This window comes from Artemia sp. Qi Xiang Cuo, chromosome 9 (assembly GCF_049724085.1).
Source record: "Artemia sp. Qi Xiang Cuo chromosome 9, ASM4972408v1, whole genome shotgun sequence".
Lineage (NCBI taxonomy): Eukaryota > Metazoa > Arthropoda > Branchiopoda > Anostraca > Artemiidae > Artemia > Artemia sp. Qi Xiang Cuo.
In genome coordinates this window covers 71,317,146-71,336,765 of record NC_142802.1, presented here as the reverse complement: position 1 = coordinate 71,336,765, position 19,620 = coordinate 71,317,146, and the positions used below count along the sequence as shown (strand labels likewise).

Below are 19,620 nucleotides of genomic sequence, written 5' to 3'. Positions count from 1 at the left end.
TGGTTTTGTAAGGGTTTGAGGAGAAGGAATTGTGATTTACTTTTTAGTGCATTTCGAGATAAAGTCTTTTTATGATCTTTTTTTTTTTTGCTAAAATGTTTTTCTAGTGCCTGGGTGGTCTTCGTTTGCACTGATACAGTTCCTTGATCAAACTCACTCCTTGAATTAGCAGTTCCCTTACTGTCATAGAAATCGATTTTCAAAATGTATATTACTATGTTGAACCCGTTCCCCAGACAAATCGCGTAATGGTACTTACACAATTTAAAGTTATACTCTCTGCATTTCTATGAATATGGAATACTTTTCTTAAGCTCTTGGTAATTATACAAAAAAGAAAGTCCATTCTTTCAACATAAGGAAGCCTGTTTTAAGTAATCGATTTAACTATATAGGATTATCATTCTCGTGTGCCATAAGAAACCTTACTACTGTGATACTGTTTCTATAGTAAAAACTAATTTATGTATTATTGGGGAAACGAAATAGTGCTGAAGCCAAGTGCGCAAACGCGGATATGGTAATTCAAGGTTCTCCTCTGGCTTTTGAGGAATTCCTAATGCTATTTCTACCCTTTATTTGAGGTTTTGTATTAATTAATTAATTTATTTTACTCTATTTTTTCTTAGCTTCTTTTTAAGTTCCTCGTGGTGCTTTTATTTCAGTTGTTTATTTAAAAAAAAAAAAAAAAAAAAAAAATATAACTAAAAAATTTATGTAAAACAAAAATAGACTAACCTAAAATATATAATAAAAATTACTTAACATTTACAATTTGTAGCTACCTTCATCAACAAAGTAACAAAAGGAACTGGATTAAAACTTTAAAATAACAAATGAAATAGAAATATATTATTGCGACATAATTTTTATGCAAAGCTTTTGATGCCGCTATTCGCTTAGGTTTGTTACTTCAACAAACCTAAAATTACTTAGGTTTGTTACAAGCCTTTGCACTTGCACTTGGTTTGTTACTTGAACAAACCCCTGGGACATTTTGCAATACTTTATTTTTAAATATGGGTTCATTTCTTAAATAATATCAAACAGTTCGTGGTAACGAACTGTAAGTAAGGAGCGACCCGGCTCAATGGTAACCGAAACTCTAAAAAATGGAATTTTGATACCAATAGATACATCAAAAGAATCAGATTTTAATGCTGATTTCAAATATATAAGTTTCATCAAGTTTAGCCTTACCTATAGAAAGTTACGCCTGAGAAAATTTGGCTGATTTTAGAAAAAAGGGGGAAAGACCCCCTAAAAGTTATGGAACCTTAATGAAAATCACACCATCATATTCAGCGTTTAAGAGAACCCTACTGTAGAGGTTTCAAGCACCTATCTATAAAAATGTGGAATATTCCATTTTTTGCCAGAAGAAAGATCACGGATGCGTGTTTATTTGTTGTTGTCTTCTTTTTTTTCCCAGGGGTGATCGTATCGACCCAGCGGTCCTAGAATATCGTAGGAGGGCTCATAGGAACGGAAATTAAAATTTCTAGTGCCCTTTTTAAGTGACCAAACAAATGGAGGGCAACTAGGCCCACTCCCACGCTCATTTTTTCCCAAAGTCACCCGATCAAAATTTTGAGATGGCCATTTTGTTCAGCATGGTCGAAAATACAATAACTATGTCTTTTAGGGTGACTTAATCCCCCGAAGTCCTCGAGAGGAGAGCTGAAAGTTATTAACTTTACCCAATGTCAACATATAGTATTGGTTATTGGGAAGTATACAGACGTTTTCAGGGGGGATTTTTTCTGGTAGGTGGGGGGGGGGGTCGGGGGTTAGATGGGAGGATCGTTCCATGAAGGAAGTCTTCATGGGGGAAGAGACATTGCTATGAAAGGGGTGCTGGATTTCCCATCATTATTAAAGAAAAAGATCAGAAATTAAATTAAAAAAAACAAGTTTTTCAACTGAAAGTAAGGAGCAACATCAAAACTTAAAACGAACAGAAAATATTACGTATATGATTGGGTTCACCCCCTAGTCAATACCTCGCTCTTTAAGCCAAATGTATTTTAGTATTTTCGTAAGAGCTATTTATTCTAAATAACGGCTTTTGTGATTAAGGGGTTGTTTTTAAAAAATTGGAACGAAATTCGAAATTTAGCTTAAAGAGCGTTATTGACTGGGGGGAGAACCCCCTAATATATGTAATAAAAATATATGAATATAGAAGTTCGTTACGTAAGTTAATTCGTAAGTACGTATATTTACTACTAATGAAAACGTTCGTAAATAAAAATCAAAATCTTTCAAGAAATGCATTTAACCAAAAAAAAGTAAAATTAGTATGGAAATGTTGTTCTAGTTATTAATATACGGTGAGGCGGAAGCAAAACCTGCATTAATTCAAAAACATTCAAAAATTAAATAAAAAAACAAGCCTTTTTAACTAAAAGTAAGGAGCGACGTTAAAACTTAAAAAAAACAGAAATTATTCTGTATATGAGAATGGGCTGTCCCCTCCTCAACGCCTCGCTTTTTATTCTAAAGTTTGACTTTCTCACAACTCTATTTTTTTTAAACAATAAAAAACTTTAGCGTAAGGAGCGAGGCGTTGAGGAGGGGACAGTCCCTTTCATATACGGAATAATTTTTGTTTGTTTTAAGTTTTATCGTCGCCCCTTACTTTCAGTTAAAAAAACTTGTTTTTTTTATTTAATCATAAATAGGAACAATATTTGTATTACCAGTATCTCTTATTAATTGATAAACCTGCAAAAATGTATTTTTTTTTATTTCTAAAGCTTAAAGAGCTTATTGAGTGAAACCTTTATCATTGGATGGTCGTTTATTTACCCTGTAGACATCCTGGACAGCTTAGGTGACCCTTGACTCAGTCAGGATTTAGTCTGAAACTCTTCTTCAGACAGGTCGGCAGTATCGAAACCTTTCTGGAAACCGAGAAACTGGATATTTAAAAACGGTGTAAGCCTATGCAAAGTACAATCTTCACCAGATCCATGGAAAGTACTGATAGAAGACGTTAAATTTCTGACTACTCCATTTCTTAAAGGGATATCACCAACTACAACTCCTAAGTTTTAGGATTGTCTGAAATTATTTTTAAGTTAAAGATTCCTTGCTTCGTGTTAGATTTCTATAATTTAGTCCTTTTTTTTATTTCAGACTCTTCTAAATGCTCAGCAGTTGTATGCAGTAAGTCTTACCATTGTATATGCAGTAACAGTTGTGACTGGAATCTGGGCCTTTTCCGCTGCCGGTGCCACGCAAGGATCATTCAAGAGATTCCTTACACCGAAAGTTCAAAACACAATCGTCACTTCGGACCTTTAGGAGAAACTCAGTCTTAGAAATAACTTTTTTTTCGTAAATTGAAGCTTCCTATTTAGTCAGATTTAAATTTATCATGATTGTTTATTGTTTACATATTAAGTTAATTATGTCCCCTCCCCCGCACAGCACATAACAATGCAAGAAGACTGATATGACTTTTTGGTATACGAATATACCATTTTGGTATACGTAACAGAACTGAAATGAATCTGATTAGTCTTAATAGGCTAAAATGAAAGCTTAGAAATAAAAGAGAACCCGTTTTTCAAATACTAATTTATGGTTACGATATATTGATATCGTAAACATAGCAAATAAGAAGGAATAAACGGAAGCCACCAAAAACTTCAGGGACTATTCAGTTATTGAGCAGATTGAAGATCGCCTATTAGAAAATATTATCTTTAATTTTTACATCGTCGCAAATAGAGGCTCCATAACTGTTGATTAATTGCAGCTCGTCAGATACACAAATATGTCACATCGAATTAAATGCAATGTTTTACTTTGGAATAGGCTAATTTGTCGAAGAACTGCTCTTATTGCTGCTAGAAAAATTAAATAAATGCTTACATCAAAGCTACATTGGGTTTCCAGAGGGATTTCAACTTTCCACCCTTCATTTTGGGTGTAGGCTGTTGTGTCGTATTTTTAGATGATATTTGTTACTTTAGTATATGTTGCCTAATATATCGTCATACGGGGTTTTGTAATTTTGTGGTGAGCAATTTGTTAAAGTTTGTTAGTTGTAATGTGGTCTGTAATACAAATTACAAAAAGTAAAACAACTAGGAATTATTTTAAGACAGTTAAATTTTTACATTTTTTTGTTAAATTTTTTTAATGAATATTCCGCTCTATATATACAAGTTGTCATCAGCAAAGCAAATAAATAAATATAAAATTATACCTACAATAAAATACGTGGCAATTAAAACAATCCGAATATCATTACTTAAAGGAAGTTCAGTCAAGACTTACATCGTTACCTGAACTTGACTTTCCACTTGCAAAGGGGACTGGGAAGGGGAATATTTCAGAGGAGGATTTGAAACATCAGTATAAGGATTTTGATCATGGAGATTTGGACATTTCAAGCCTTTGCACTTCGGAAATGACATTAAAATCGCATTTTGGTGCCATAAGCCATTTTATGATGGTTTTGTCATGACTAAATTATGAAAAGAGTGTGAATATGAGCATTAACTTTCAAATGACCTTAAACAGCTCTCCATGATGTTCCAGTACCCTATTAGTACTGAAGAAATAAAACAGAGAAACGGAGACTCGTCAGCGTTTCCAGCTCTTTTTAAAAATCTCCATAAATTTGTTTCCGCCATACAATTTTAATATCAGAATGAATTTATATAATAGCTATCATCCCTAAATCAGTTATAGTGGCAAATGTTTCTTATAACGCAGTTTTTTTTAAGGTTTTGGCTACTATGGGCCGTGGTTTTCTCTGTACTGGAGTGCAGCTACTGCTGCAACCATGACACTCGAGCGTGCTTGGGCCCTGGGCATGAAAATCTTTGTTAATTTTTGGATATATAAGATAGAAGGATAAATTGTTGTGTTTTTAGGGGGGATAGGAGGAGCAGTTTTGAATTGAAGCAGCATAAAATAAAGTAAAAAGGGGGATTGAGTTTCAAAGAGGTTGACTTGAACGAGGATTCAGTAAAACGGGTTTTGTGTTTCGCGAGGGTCCAATTTAATGGGAGTTGAGTTGCACGGGGCTCATTTAAAGGAGGATTCAATTGCAAGGGGGTTGAGTTGAATGAAGGTTCAGCTGAATGGGTTGATTTGAATGGAGGTTGGGAGGGGGGGGGGTGTAGTTTTACATTTAAGCAGCAAAACAAAAAAGATGTTGAGTTGCACGGAGGTTGGGTTGAATGGGGGTTGACTTGCACGAGGGTTCAGTTGCACGGGATTCAGTTGAACAGTGGTTCAGTCACTCCAGGGTTGAGGTGAATAAGGGTTCGTTAAACGGGGTTGAACTAAACGAAGGTTGAATTGTGCGGGGGTTCAGTTTTATGGGGCTCGGTTACACAAGCGTTCAGTTGCAATTAAACTCTATTGCGTATAGAAAATGTATGGGCGGTGTTTCCAACAAAATTTCATAGACTAGACTGCAAATGTTGTCAAAATTACATTAAGAAACGTAATATGAACTGAAATTCTTTGCGAATGACCTCTTCGTATAGAAGATTGTGCTGCATATAATACACGTTTACCTTAGTTGAACGAAGCCATTTACAAACGTGTTTGCTTTCAACAAAGGGGGAATTCTGGTGATAGATTAGAGCAGTGCTATTTGGTGTATATACTATTCTATGGTCTTTGGTACTTTTATAGAAAATGGGAGAACCCTTTTGCAAATATTTTGCGAAAATTTCAGTTTGCAGACAGTATTTTCAAAATTTTACGTCGAAATAGGAGTAGATTGAACAAACTAATAAAAAAAAATGCTTTTCTAGATGCTGAGAAGGGAATATTTTTTAATCCGTTTTGGAGCTCAAATCTTGCAAAATCATTAAGCTAGGATCTGCCAAGGATCGATTGTCGTTTTGACAGCCAGATTTCACGTCCACTCGATGAAAAAAATGTCTTTGAATAAGCAATAGGTGCCCTATAAGATGCTGAGAGGGGAACATGTCTTCAGTCTATTTCTCAGCTACAATTTTCCACTCAACTTCTTAAGGTAGGATCTGGTAGAGATGAAATTTATTTGTGGCAGTTTGATAGCACCTCAACCCGAGGTGCACGCTAATCTTGCCAACTTTTTTTTTTTTAGCTAGGATGTGACAGGAGTTGAATTTCGCTTTGACAGCCGGATTTTACGTCCATCCGATGGAAAAATTGTGTTCAACCTTTGAATGAATTTTGGGTCTCCAATTGCCTTCAAATGGCTCAGAGAACTGATTGAATATTTGAATTACTCTTACTCTATGCCTCTCTACCCTAGTTCCGTCCTAGGATGGATGGATGATAGACTATCATCAAAAAATGAAACTAAATATTTTTTACACAACTCTGAAAAAGTTAAGCCAGCCTTATCTCTCATACAGACCATCTGTCTTAGCTTTACTCCAATTAGCCATGGCTCTCCCCTCTTTCATCACTTCCATCAAGTTGAGCAGATTCAAAATACATTTGGTTGATTCCTTTTTTTGGATTAGATTTTAAAAAATTGTTTCGGTGGCTGGTTAAAGTCTCTTTAAATCAATAAAAGCTTCCTGGCTGTGAACTGGTTTTTAGAATATCTTCAGAGAATTTTGCTTCCAATTAAGCATATCACCCGGCCCAATGTCCCCTGGTTGATGAGCCCTTCCGTTTAGGCTTTGAATGGGTTTTAAACGATCCGTATATATGCATTTTCAGCATACTAGAATTGGGCTAAGGTTAATCTATTTAATTTTTGATCGTCTGGCAAGGTTGTTTACTTTTAAATGTACAAGTGTGGCTAGGAACAGTTCGTTGGTATGGAGTAAAACAATTAATTCAAGATTTTAAACGATCACTTTTAATAGGTTATTAACGTCTGCACTTTTCAATTTTATCATTTCTTTTTACTTTGTTTTTTTTTTACTTTGCTTTCTTGTCGATTTATTGTATGCTAGTAATTGGAGTTGTAATTAGATTTTGGTTTACATAATAAAAAAATTATTTATTTTGTCTGTGTATTGAATAAAAAAAGTATTGCTTAGGTAGGAGTATTAATAAAATTTACCCATTTTAAAAGAATAGCCAAAGTTTGACAAAATTATAGGCAATAATGGGCAAATGTTAAAATATTTGATGATGTATAAACAGAACAAGGGGTGAATCTCCAGAATTTTTATTGGGGGGGGGGCAAGATTGGTCCATATCTGGATAGTCAAAGGGCATGGGATGTATAATATTTGTTCTCTCCACATTATTGGGGGGTGGGGCAACTGCCCCCCCCTTGCCACCCCCAAACGATGCCCCTGTTCAGAACCCCTACCCCACCCTCCGTTTAAAACTGCAAAACATTGACCTGTAAATTGGTTTGTGGCATTAATTTTATCTTGGAAGTCCTATTTTGTCTAATATTAATTTTTTAAAGATTTTTATTGCAGGAAACAAGCTAGAATGATGGTGTGTCGTGTAACTATTAAAAATTATTGTGATATATAACTAAATATTATGACTACTAGGTTTGGAGGAATTTCTTGCTTTTCCTTATGTAGTTAAAGTTCTTTTTAGCGTGCAGATAACCAAAATGGATTTTTTATGGGTGTTAGTTAAGCGTTAAAATGATACTAATCCTTATTTATTTATGGATGTAAATCTTTCATAAGTGCTGATTATATTTTCAATGGGTGCAAATCCTTATTCTTCTAGGGATTGATCCTCTATGGATGTTAATTGTTAGTGGACTAATATAGTCCCTTTGTCACAAAAAGCCTCCACTAGAAATCACTCCGCTGCTGAAACAAAACGCAACGGAAAACGCCATGTTAAAAATATTTTAAGCCTAAATATTATGACTACTAGTAAGTAATAGGTTTCTTTTTGTAATTTTGTATCCCTTTTTGTCTCTTTGCTTATTTATTATATGGCAATATGTGTTTTTTCTGTTCCTTATTGGTTTCGTTTAGTCCCTTATTGCTTTGAAGGGTTTCCCAATAAAAGAATAAGGAATCCTTGGTGCTTAATAGTGGTTCAATATGAATTAAACATTACCTGTGTCACGGGCAGTTTAGGGCTATCTCAGCAGGGTTGCAAAGCTTAAGGCAAAGTCTGTTTTGTTTTAACTAGTATCTTTGAACATATTAGTTGAGACTACATTAGTATTCAAAACGTAAGTTAGTTAAAAAACAAAGATTAAGTATTCTCATCCTGTCCCTTCAGGTAAAGTGGTTCTTTTTTCTTCAGCAAAAATTAAATAAGGAGGTGTAAAAAAAATTTTTTGTTTATGTTTTGATTTTGCTTGGTAATGTTAGATTGTGTGTGGATTTTTTGCTTTTTTTCCATGGTCCTCGTCTGTTCCTTTTGAGGGGTCGAAAACAGTTCTGTTCTGCTTTTTTAAAAAACAAAGATTAAGTATTCTTATCGTGTCCTTTCAGTTTGTTTTTTTGTTTTTCTTCAGGCCAAATCCAAGGAAAAATCATATAAAGAGGTTAAAAAATAGTTTTATCTATGGTTTTATTTTATTTTTGCTTGGTAATACTTAGGTTTTTTTGTAGTTTTATTTTTCCATGGTCTTTGTCTGTTCCTTTTGAGAAGTCGAAAATAGTTGTGTTCTGCCTTATTTCCTATGTTCTATCTATCAGCCTATTCTATGTCTTTTATTGGACTACATTAATTAAATTAGTTTAAACACTAATCCTCTATATAACTACGAAATTTTAGCATTATTGAGGATTCTTCCATATTGGGCTTCGTCAGAATTATTTGTTACGTTATATAGAATCTAAGTGGTCAGTTTTTTGGTTTGAAAAGGACCTTTTAAGATATTCTAGGACGATTAAACAAATATTCGTAAACATGGCCTGCTGTCAGTCGGAAGAAGCTAAAGAACAAAAGAGAATAAATCAGGAAATCGAAAAACAGTTAAAGAAGGATAAGCAAAGTGCTAGAAAAGAGCTAAAGCTGCTATTATTAGGTAAGAGGCTTTTCTCCCATTTCACGGTCTTACCCATGGTATTGGCATTAGTGCCATGGCCCCAAGAAAAATATTTACATTAGAACAGGATTAATTAAGAGTTAACACATGCGGACTATAAGCCGACCTTGAAAAAGAAACGGCAGTGTTACCGTAGAAAAAAAAAATCGAAAAATTTGTGCGTAAAAAAATTACGCACAAAATTGACACAACAAAATACGATTAGGAGCAGAAAGTAAGCACACTGCAAAAAATTGAAGACTAGTTCATAAGGCTCTCAATAGTCTTTCACTGACCATTTAAATAATAAATTTTAGTATATAATTTTAATCCTCTCAAAACCTCAAGTAAGACTACTTTTCTGTAAAGCGTTACTTTTTTAGAATTCTACGAATTTAAGTAAATGTTATAAATAAGTTTATTTGTACCAATATTGCAGATATATGTTTTATAAACTGCCTGGCAATAATTGTTGTTCATTTTCAGTTTCATCTTTGCTCTTGACTTTCATCGGAAAAATATTGCTTTTTTAATCTTATGATACTACTACTATTAACAACTCACTGCAGAACCTTGCCGCCTGAGGCCAAAACTGCCACACACGCTCCTTCTCCATCCCAATATATTCAAAGCCTCCCTATTTTCACCCTCCCAAGAAGTTCCCACTTTCCCTTAAAGTTTTCCATTCCGACAACCTCCCACCTCATTCGGGGACGGCCTGCTTTTGGATTGGGCCTAGAAGGTTGGCCGACATGACAATCTTCAGCAATCTGTCATTCTTCAACCGCAGAAAGTGTCTAGCCATCTTAACTTTTCTCTTATTATAGCCATAGAAAGTGGGACTAAACCACACTCCTCGTGCAGTTTATTATTTGAAATATTGTCAGTCAGGCGAGCACCCAAATCAATCTGTAGACAATTTCTCTGAAAAACATCCAGTAAATCCTCTTCCGTATTTCCGAGTGTCCACCCTTCAGATCCATACTTGACCATCGTCATCACTGTAGCTTCGAGTATTCTAATCTTGGTTCGCAGACTTATCTTCCTATTCTACCAAACTTTTTTTAACTGTAAAAAAGTACCCTAGACTTTGGCTGTTCTACTTTCAGCATCTTCACTACACACACCGTCTTTACTAATAATACTACCTAGGTAATTGAAGCTGTTCACTTTGTCGATCCCCAACATCACCTATTCACGTCCACTTAATTAGTCTTAGTAACTTAGTCTTCTTAACATTAATTTTCAAGTCTATTCTTGCACCGAGGACTCTCAAAACCTCCAAAAATTTATTCATTTTGTTAAAATTTCCAGCTAGGACGCTCAAATCATCAACATAATCGAAGTCTAGGAGGGTTTAACCTTCCCGTTTGATTCCATACTCCTTCTGTGCTGTGCTCCTTAGGACAAAGTCTATAAAAATTATCCATGTGGGGATAGAACGCAACCATGCTTAACTCTTGATTAATTACGAAACCAGCTGCTAGCCTCATTTCCTACCTTAGCCGGAGCAATGTTTTTCTCATACACAACACTAATCACTTTAATGTATTTCTTTGGAATACCATACAAGGATAAGAAATTTGCTAAAGCTCTTCTATTGGCTGAATCAAACGCTTACTCATGATCTTTAAAACTGTGGAGTATAGGGTCTGACGACTCTGGCACTTATCAATTATTAATGTAATAGTAAAGATTTGGTCGACGCATCCTCAATCCTTCCTGAAATCAGGCTGTTGCTCTCTTAAAACTTTAGCCACAGCATCTCTACGTCTAAAAAGTAGCATTATGCTAAGTAATTTGCTTCCTACAGAAACGTAGATAAGACCTCTATGAGCTGCACTCCAGGAGCATTTTATTTGACGTAGTTAAAAAGTATGGAAATTATGTTTTTGAGGATGACACTCCCCCCACAGCCCTCCGGGCAAGGGTTGTAAGTTATGCCCTGGGGGCATATAATGTTTTTTTTATAGAAAGCGTTATCGTAGAAACTTCAAAAAGGAATCTTTCGATTGAAAATTGAAACTGCTTGTGCGCTTTTTGATAGTCGAAAGTTATTCGATGGCAACTAACCCCCCTCTCATGCCCACTTTTTCCCCGAACATATTCAATCAAAATTTTGAGATAGCCATTTTGTTCAACTTAGTTGAAAGGTCCGGAAATTACGTCTTTGAGGATGACAACCCCCTCACAGCCCTCAGGTCAAGGGTTGTAAGTTATGCCCTGGGGCATATAAGGTTTTTATAGAAAGCGTTGTCGCAGAAACTTCAAAAAGGGCTCATTCGATTGGAAATCGAAAAGGCTAGTGCCCTTTTTAATAGTCGGAAGTGATTGGAGGGCAACTAACCCCCCTTCTCACGCCCAACATTTTCCTCAAACACATCCAATCAAAATTGTGAGATAGCAATTTTCTTCAACGTAGTTGAGAGTTCTGGAAATTAGGTCTTTATCATTTTAAACTGACCACGTTCACCGAAATAATGTGATTTCAAAGCTGCGAAAATGCATACGATATCAAACTATAAACATTTTCAGGTAAGAAATTTTAATAATTTATCTTAATAAACAAACACGAATAATATTTTTAAGTTCTTAATATCGATTTACAGTCCAACAATTCATTCCAAGGTACGTGAATAAATGCGTAGAGTACACAGTCCAGGATAACACGGTACATGTTAATGAGCTACTAATGATGGTACTAATAGCAGGATTTATGAATGTACTTATGAGGGTCTAAGAGCCCTTATAGGCAAGACGTGAAGGCTAACCATAGCAAGCACAATAGAGGGTAGTGACGTATTTGTACAAGGGTGTATGTCCAGTAAGTCGTGTACATATATTGAAAAGCTCAACTTGTTCCATGATTAGTTTCATTTTGGGATAAAGAGACAAAATTTATCCCTGAAGTCTGAAAAATGTCACAGACCCCATAAAGTGTCGAAATAATACCAAAAATGCCACTTTGGAAGCCATATAACTGGCCAAACGAAAACGGATTTCATTACAACAGGAGGTGCATTGACTAACCTCTAGGGACTCGGGGTAAAAGGTAACAGGGTAAAATAGGGATTAGAAACGAAAAAAAGTGTTTATGCGTCCTAGGACATACTGTACCCAGGGACGACTTTACCACCTTACCTCCTAGCTACGCCCCTGGTAAAAGTATTTGGTATACTACTTTTATGAAGTCTTTAACGTTCCAACATAACAAGAAAAGATTCCTCTTTTTTTTTGAAAAACAGCTTTGCACTTCAGTTTAGACTGAAAAACATGTTTAAAATATGTCTCAGACGTAAGAAAATAGGATAGTTTTCCTATATGGACAAATTTTAAATCATTCTCTAAAAAAAGCTAAGTAATATTTCAAAATTATGGCTCGGTGAATGGAAATATTTGAAACTACTAATGGAATCAATGATATCGGAATCCGTTGCTAATTCGGTGCAAGCTACAGCTTTAGGCCTACAGCTGTAGGATTGGTTACATCACAGGTAAAATAAATCTTAGGTATTTGAAAAATATTTGCTAATCCTAATACGTTTAAAAACTGTACAACAACGCAAACGAACAACGAATCGTTAGCGTAAAGAACATGGGTTGAGAAAGGGCCAGCCCCCTTATATACAGAATAATTTCTGTTCGTTTTACGTTTTAATGTTGTTCATTACTTTCAGTTGAAAAAACTTTTTTTTTTTACTGCGCAATTTGATTTTATGTGGCTAATCGAGTTTGGAAGACCATAGCTCCAAAACAACATAGAATTGAAATAGGTCTTTTTTCTTTTTTTTAACGTTAAAGGCTAACTGAAGAATTTTCGGGTATTATGACTTTATTCCATGATACGTAAAACTTTAGCAAGTAAACATAGAAAAGCTGAGCTGAAAGAAAATTTTCTCATCTTGGACAGTGCCATTTTCAAAATGATCACCTAACCATCACCTAAACAGACATAATATTAATTATCTAACAAACAGTCCTAAATTATTTGTGTTGGGTTGTAAGTCACAATATCATCAAAACTTGAGAAAGGCATTAATCCCTCAATTTTATCAAACAGTTCATGGATACGAACTGTAAGTATGGAGCGAGGCCGCTCAATAGCAACCGAAACTCTAAGAAACAGAGTCTTGATAACAATTCATTAAAAAAAATTTCCACAAAATAAGTTTTTCAAAGAAAAGTAAAGAACACCATTAAACAAAAAATGAGCAAAATAAAATCAAATAATCTACCAAGCGTGAAACTATCACAAATCAGCATCGATAAATAAAAGAAACCCAAAACGGACAGAAATTACAGTAAATAACCGAGTCAAACTCAAAACGAGCAGAAATTAACATGAATAGGGGTTAAAACCCCTATGCCTTTCAAGGCCAGAACATAATTTGCACTTTACTGAAAAGAATACAAATGAATGTGCATTGTCAGTTTAATATACATTATAATGATATTTAGTTATCAAAATGTTAATATTATTTGATTTATTAAAGTTATAAAAGTAAAAACATATAATTTCTGTTTTTCACTAAAATGCAATTTATGTTCTGACCTTGGGAAGGTATACGGGTTTTGAGATTCATGTTAATTTTTGCTTGTTTTGAGTTTAAATCGGTTATTTATTGCAGTTTCTGTCATTTTAGGCTTTATTTATTCATCGATGCTGATTTGTGGTACTTTCACTCTTGGTGGATGTTCTTATTTTATTTTTGCTAATTTTTTGTTTAATGGAGTTCTTTACTTTTCTTTGAAAAACTTATTTTGTGGAAAAAATCTTTTTAATTAGTTTCTGTTTGTTTTATATTGACATAGTCTTTTCAGAGAAAAAGAAAATAATACTTTCAATCTTTTCGTTTTTTTTAAGAATTTTTAGTTTGGCCTGCTATTTGTATGCTGGAGAAAAATTTTCAGCAATTTTTAACAACATACAGCCTCTTAAAAATCTGGACACAAATAGTAGTGTTTAATTTAGCTTCATACCTCCTCTAGTTGACCTGAAATGGAAAACTTGATAGCATTCGCAAAAAAATCTATTTACTTTCTTTGATAGCTTGGATACATTTTCGGTATTTTAATTTGGTAAAATTTTAAGAGCAGAAACAGCCCCGAAAGTTTGAACATATTACCCTCTGTCGTTCTTGGGATACTACTGAGATTCCTCATTGGGAATTAGCATTAACTCAGTGAATTTTGATTTAATCTTATGGCAACATTTAGTTTTTAAACACAAAGTCAAATGGGAGTGTGGGCGTGGGAGGGGGTTTGGTTTCCCTCCAATCCCTTTCGACTATTAAAATGGGCATCAGCCCTTTATACTTTCGAGTGAATGAGCCTTTTTCGAAGTTCCTACAACAAGTCCTAAGACGCGAAATGCCCTAGACTAAACAAAAAATGATACATTACACCTTCATCAATCTTAACTATAAAAATGTCAAGCCTTCCAATCACTTTCGACTATTAAAAAGGGCACTAGGCCTTGCGATTTCCAATCGAATGAGCTCTTTTTGAGTTTCTACGTCAAAACTTCCTATAAACACCTTATATGCCCCAGGGTATGAATTACAACCCTTACCCTAAGGGCTGTGAGGGTGGTTGTCATCCTCTAAGACCTTTCAACTACGTTACACAAAATGGCTATCTCAAAATTTTGATTGGATGTGTCTGGGAAAATGGTGGGCGTGAGAGGGGCGCTAGTCTTTCTCCAATCACTTTCAACTATTAAAAAGGGCACTAGCCCTTTCAATGTCCAATAGAATGAGCCCCCTTTGAAGTTTTTACGACAACTCTATCATTAAAAACCTTATATGCCCCCAGGGGGTAACTTACAACCCTAGCCCTGAGGGCTGGGGCTGTCATTTTCAAAGACCTAATTTCCAGAACTTTCTACTACGTTGAATAAAATGGCTATCTGAAAATGTTGATTGGATGTGTTTGGGGGAATGATGGGCGTGAGAGGGGGGTTAATTACCCTCCAATCACTTTCAACTATTATAAAGGGCACTAGCCCTCTCAATTTCCAATTGAATGAGCCCCTTTGGAAGTTTTTACGACAACTCTATCATTAAAAACCTTATATGCCCCCAGGGTATAACTTAAAACCTTTCCCCTGGGAACTCTGGGGGGTTTGACATCATTAAATACATAATTACCAGAACTTTCAACGACGTTGAACAAAATGACTATCTCTAAACTTTGATTGTATATGTTTGGCAAAATGGTGGGCGTGATAGGGGGGTTAATTACTCTCCATTCACTTTCGACTATTAAAAAGGGCAATTTCCATTTCCAATCAAATGAGCCCCTTTTGAAATTTCTACAACAATTTCTATATAAACCTTATTTGCCCCCAAGGCATAACTTACAACCCTTGTACTGAGGGCTCTGATGGGGCTATCATCCTAAAAGACCTAATTTCCAGAACTTTCGACTACGTTGAACAAAATATATATCTTAAAATTTTGATTGGATTTGTTTGGCAAAATGGTGGGCGTGAAAGGGGGGTCAATTACTCTCCATTCACTTTCGACTATTAAAAGGCAATTTCAATTTCCAATCAAATGAGCCCCTTTTGAAATTTCTACAACAATTTCTATATAAACCTTATTTGTCCCCTAGGCATAGCTTACAACCCTTGCACTGAGGGCTCTGATGGGGTTATCAACCTAAAAGACCTAATTTCCAAAACTTTCGACTACGTTGAACAAAATAGATACCACAAAAGTTTGATAGGATGTGTTTGGCAAAGTGGTGGGCGTGAGAGGGGGGTTAATTACTCTCCATTCACTTTCGACGATTAAAAGGCAATTTCAATTTCCAATCAAATGATCCCCTTTTGATATTTCTACAACAATTTCTATATAAACCTTATTTGCCCCCAAGGCATAACTTACAACCCTTGCACTGAGGGCTCTGATGGGGCTATCATCCTAAAAGACCTAATTTCCAGAACTTTCAACTATGTTGAACAAAATATATATCTCAAAATTTTGATTGGATGTGTTTGGCAAAATGGTGGGCGTGAAAGGGGGGTTAATTACTCTCCATTCACTTTCGACTATTAAAAGGCAATTTCAATTTCAAATCAAATGAGCCCCTTTTGAAATTTCTACAACAATTTCTATATAAACCTTATTTGCCCCCAAGGCATAACTTACAACACTTGTACTGAGGGCTCTGATGGGGCTATCATCCTAAAAGACCTAATTTCCAGAACTTTCGACTACGTTGAACAAAATAGATATCTCAAAATTTTGATTGGATGTGTTTGGCAAAATGGTGGGCGTGAAAGGGGGTTAATTACTCTCCATTCACTTTCGACTATTAAAAGGCAATTTCAATTTCCAATCAAATGAGCCCCTTTTGAAATTTCTACAACAATTTCTATATAAACCTTATTTGCCCCCAAGGCATAACTTACAACCCTTGTACTGAGGGCTCTGATGGGGTTATCATCCTAAAAGACCTAATTTCCAGAACTTTCAACTACGTTGAACAAAATGACTATCTCTAAACTTTGATTGAATATGTTTGGCAAAATGGTGGGCGTGAAAGGGGGGTTAATTACTCTCCATTCACTTTCGACTATTAAAAGGCAATTTCAATTTCCAATCAAATGAGCCCCTTTTGAAATTTCTACAACAATTTCTATATAAACCTTATATCCCCCCAGGGAAAAACTTACAACCCTTGTACTGAAGGCTCTGATGGGGCTATCATCCTAAAAGACCTAATTTCCAGAACTTTCGACTACGTTGAACAAAATAGATATCTCAGAATTTTGATTGGATGTGTTTGGGGAAATGGTGGGCGTGAGAGGGGGGTTAGATGCCCCTCAATCACTTTCGACTATTAAAAGGTCACTAGCCCTTTCAATTTTCAATTGAACGAGTCCTTTTTAATATTTTTACAACATCGCTTTCTATAAGAACCTCATATGCTCCCAGGGCATAACTTACAACCCTTGCCCTGACAGTTATGGGGGGATGGGTTGTCATCTTAAAGACCTAATTTCCAAAACTTTCAACTACGTTGAATAAAATGGCTATTTGAAAATTTTGATTGGATATGTTTTGGGAAAAGGTGAGCGTGAGAGGGGGGGTTATTTGCCATCAAATCACTTTCGACTATTAAAAAGGGCACTAGCCCTTAGAATTTCCAATCGAATGATCCCTTTGTCAAGTTTCTACGACAAAGATTCCAATAAAAACCTTACATGCCTCCAGGGGATACATTATTGCCTTTGCCCTGAAGACTGTGGGGGGAGTTTCCTGATCAAAGGTATAATTTCCTGAACTTTAAACTGCGTGGAACAAAATGGCTATCGCAAAAGTTTGATTGGATATGTTTGGGGAAATGGTGGGCACTATTAAAAAGGGCCTCCTCAAAAACATGATTTCTATCTGGAAATCCACAACACTGAACAAAAATGGCTATCTAAAAATTTTGATTGGATGTGTTTGGGGAAAAAGTGGGTGAGAGAGGGGGCTAGTTGCCCTCAAATCACTTTTGACTTTTAAAAAGGGCACTAGACCTTTGAATTTCAAATCGAATGAGCCCTTTTTCAAGTTTCTACGACAAAGATTTCAATAAAACTTATATGCCCCCAGGGCATAACTTATAACCCTTGCCGTGAAGACTGTGGGGGGAGTGTCCTGCTCAAAGGTATAATTTCATGAACTTTAACTGCGTGGAACAAAATGGCTATCTCAAAATTTTGATTGGATGTGTTTGGGGAAATGGTAGGCGTGGAAGGGGTGTTAGTTGCCTTCCAATTACTTTCGATTATTTAAAAGGGCAATAGCCATTACAATCTCTAATCGAATGAGCCTTTTTTGAAGTTTCTAGGACAACACGTCCTATAAAAACTTTCCCCCAGGGCATAGCTTACAACTCTTGTCCTGAGGGCGGTGAGGGGGTTGTCATCCTCAACGACCTAATTTACAGAACTTAAAACTACGTTGAATAAAATAAAATCTCAAAATTTTGATTGGATGTGTTTGGGGAAAATTTGGGCGCGAGAGTGGGGTTAGTTGCCCTCCAATCACTTTCTACTATTAAAAAGGGCACTAGCCCTTTGAATTTCCAATGGAATGAGCCTTTTTTGAAGTTTCTACGACAACGCCTTCTATAAAAACCTTATATGCCCCCAGAGCATAACTTACAACCATTGCCCTGAAGACTGTTGGGGGAGTGTCCTCCTAAAAAAAATAATTTCTATCTTGAAGTAAACTATGCTAAACAAAATGGCTATCTCAAAATTTTGATTAGATGTGTCTCGGGAAATGGTGGGCGTGGGGGGGGGGTGTTATTTGCCTTCCAATCACTTTCGACTAATAAAAAGGGCATAAGCCACTCCAATTTCCAATTGAATGATCCCTTTTCGAAGTTTCTGCGACAACTTCTTCGATACGAAGTGCCTTGCTCTAAAGCTAAAAATAATTAATGATACATTGTGCCAACATCGTTCTTATATGCCCTCAAGGTATAACTTAAAACCCTTGCCCCGAGGTTTGTGGGGGAGTGTTCTCCTCAAAAACATATTTTCTATCAGGAAATCAACTACGCTGAACAAAATGGCTATCTCAAAATTTTGATTGGATGTGTTTGGGGGAATGATATGCGTAGGGGGGGGGGCTAGTTACCCTCCAATCACCTTCAAAAATTAAAAAGGCCATTAGTCCTTTGAGTTTGCAATCGAATGAGCCTTTTTTGAAGTTTCTACGATAACGCCTTCTATAAAAACCTTATATGTCCCCAGGGCATAACTTAAAACCCTGAAGGCTGTGGGGGAGTGTTCTCCTTAAAAGCATAATTTCTATTTGGAATCAACTAGGCTGAACAAAATGGCTATCTCAAAATTTTGATTGGATGTGTTTCGGTAAATGGTGGGCGTAGAAGGGGTGTTTGTTGCCTTCAAATAATTTTCGAATATTAAAAAGGACAAAAGCCACTCCATTTTCCAATTGAATGTGCCCTTTTCGAAGTTTCTACGACAACTTCTTCGCTACGAAGTGCCCTGCTCTAATGGAAAAAAATAGTAAATGATACATTGTGCCAACATCGTTCTTATATGCCCTAAGGGCATAACTTAAAACCCTTGCCCCGAGGGATGTGGGGGAGTGTCCTCCTCAAAAACATAATTTTTATCTGGAAAGTAACTACGCTAAACAAAATGGCTCTCTAGAAATTTTGATTGGATGTGTTTGGGGGAATGATGGGCGGGGGGGGGGGGCTAGTTGCCCTCCAATCCCTTTCAATTATTAAAAAGGGCACTAGCCCTTTGAACTACCAATCGAATGAGCCTTTTTTGAAGTTTCTACGACAACGCCTTCTATAAAAACCTTATATGCCCCCAGGGCATAACTTACAACCCTTGCCCCGAGGGTTTTGGGGGAGTTTGCTCCTCAAAAACATATTTTCTATCTGGAAATCAACTACGATGAACACAATGGCTATTTCAAAACTTAGATTGGATGTGTTTGGGGGAATGATGGGCGTGGGGGGGGGCCAGTTGCCCTTCAATCACTTTCGACTATTAAAAAAGGCACTAGCCCTTTGAATTTCTAATTGAATGAGCCTTTTTTGAAGTTTCTACGACAACGCCTTCTATAGAAAGCTTATATGCCCCCAGGGCATAACTTGAAAAAGGGCTCGGCCCCCAGAGCCCTTTTTCAAGTTTCTAC

At 36.0% G+C, this 19,620-nt stretch overlaps 2 protein-coding genes across 3 annotated transcripts in view; both read left to right on the top strand.

Moving 5' to 3' along the window:
* The window catches only part of aph-1 (gamma-secretase subunit Aph-1), a 44,873-nt gene extending 38,820 nt beyond the window's left edge, over positions 1-6,053 (top strand). For both annotated transcript variants that reach the window (XM_089094854.1, XM_089094855.1), the window contains exon 6: positions 3,142-6,053. In XM_089094854.1, coding sequence (XP_088950980.1) covers positions 3,142-3,309 — 168 coding nt within the window. In that variant the 3' untranslated portion in view covers positions 3,310-6,053. The remainder of the gene's footprint in view (positions 1-3,141) is intronic.
* Positions 6,054-8,735: 2,682 nt separating this feature from the next.
* Positions 8,736-19,620, top strand: part of LOC148948995 (G protein alpha q subunit-like) — a 72,598-nt gene continuing 61,713 nt past the window's right edge. The window contains exon 1 of the mRNA XM_089094167.1: positions 8,736-8,938. Coding sequence (XP_088950293.1) covers positions 8,821-8,938 — 118 coding nt within the window. The 5' untranslated portion in view covers positions 8,736-8,820. The remainder of the gene's footprint in view (positions 8,939-19,620) is intronic.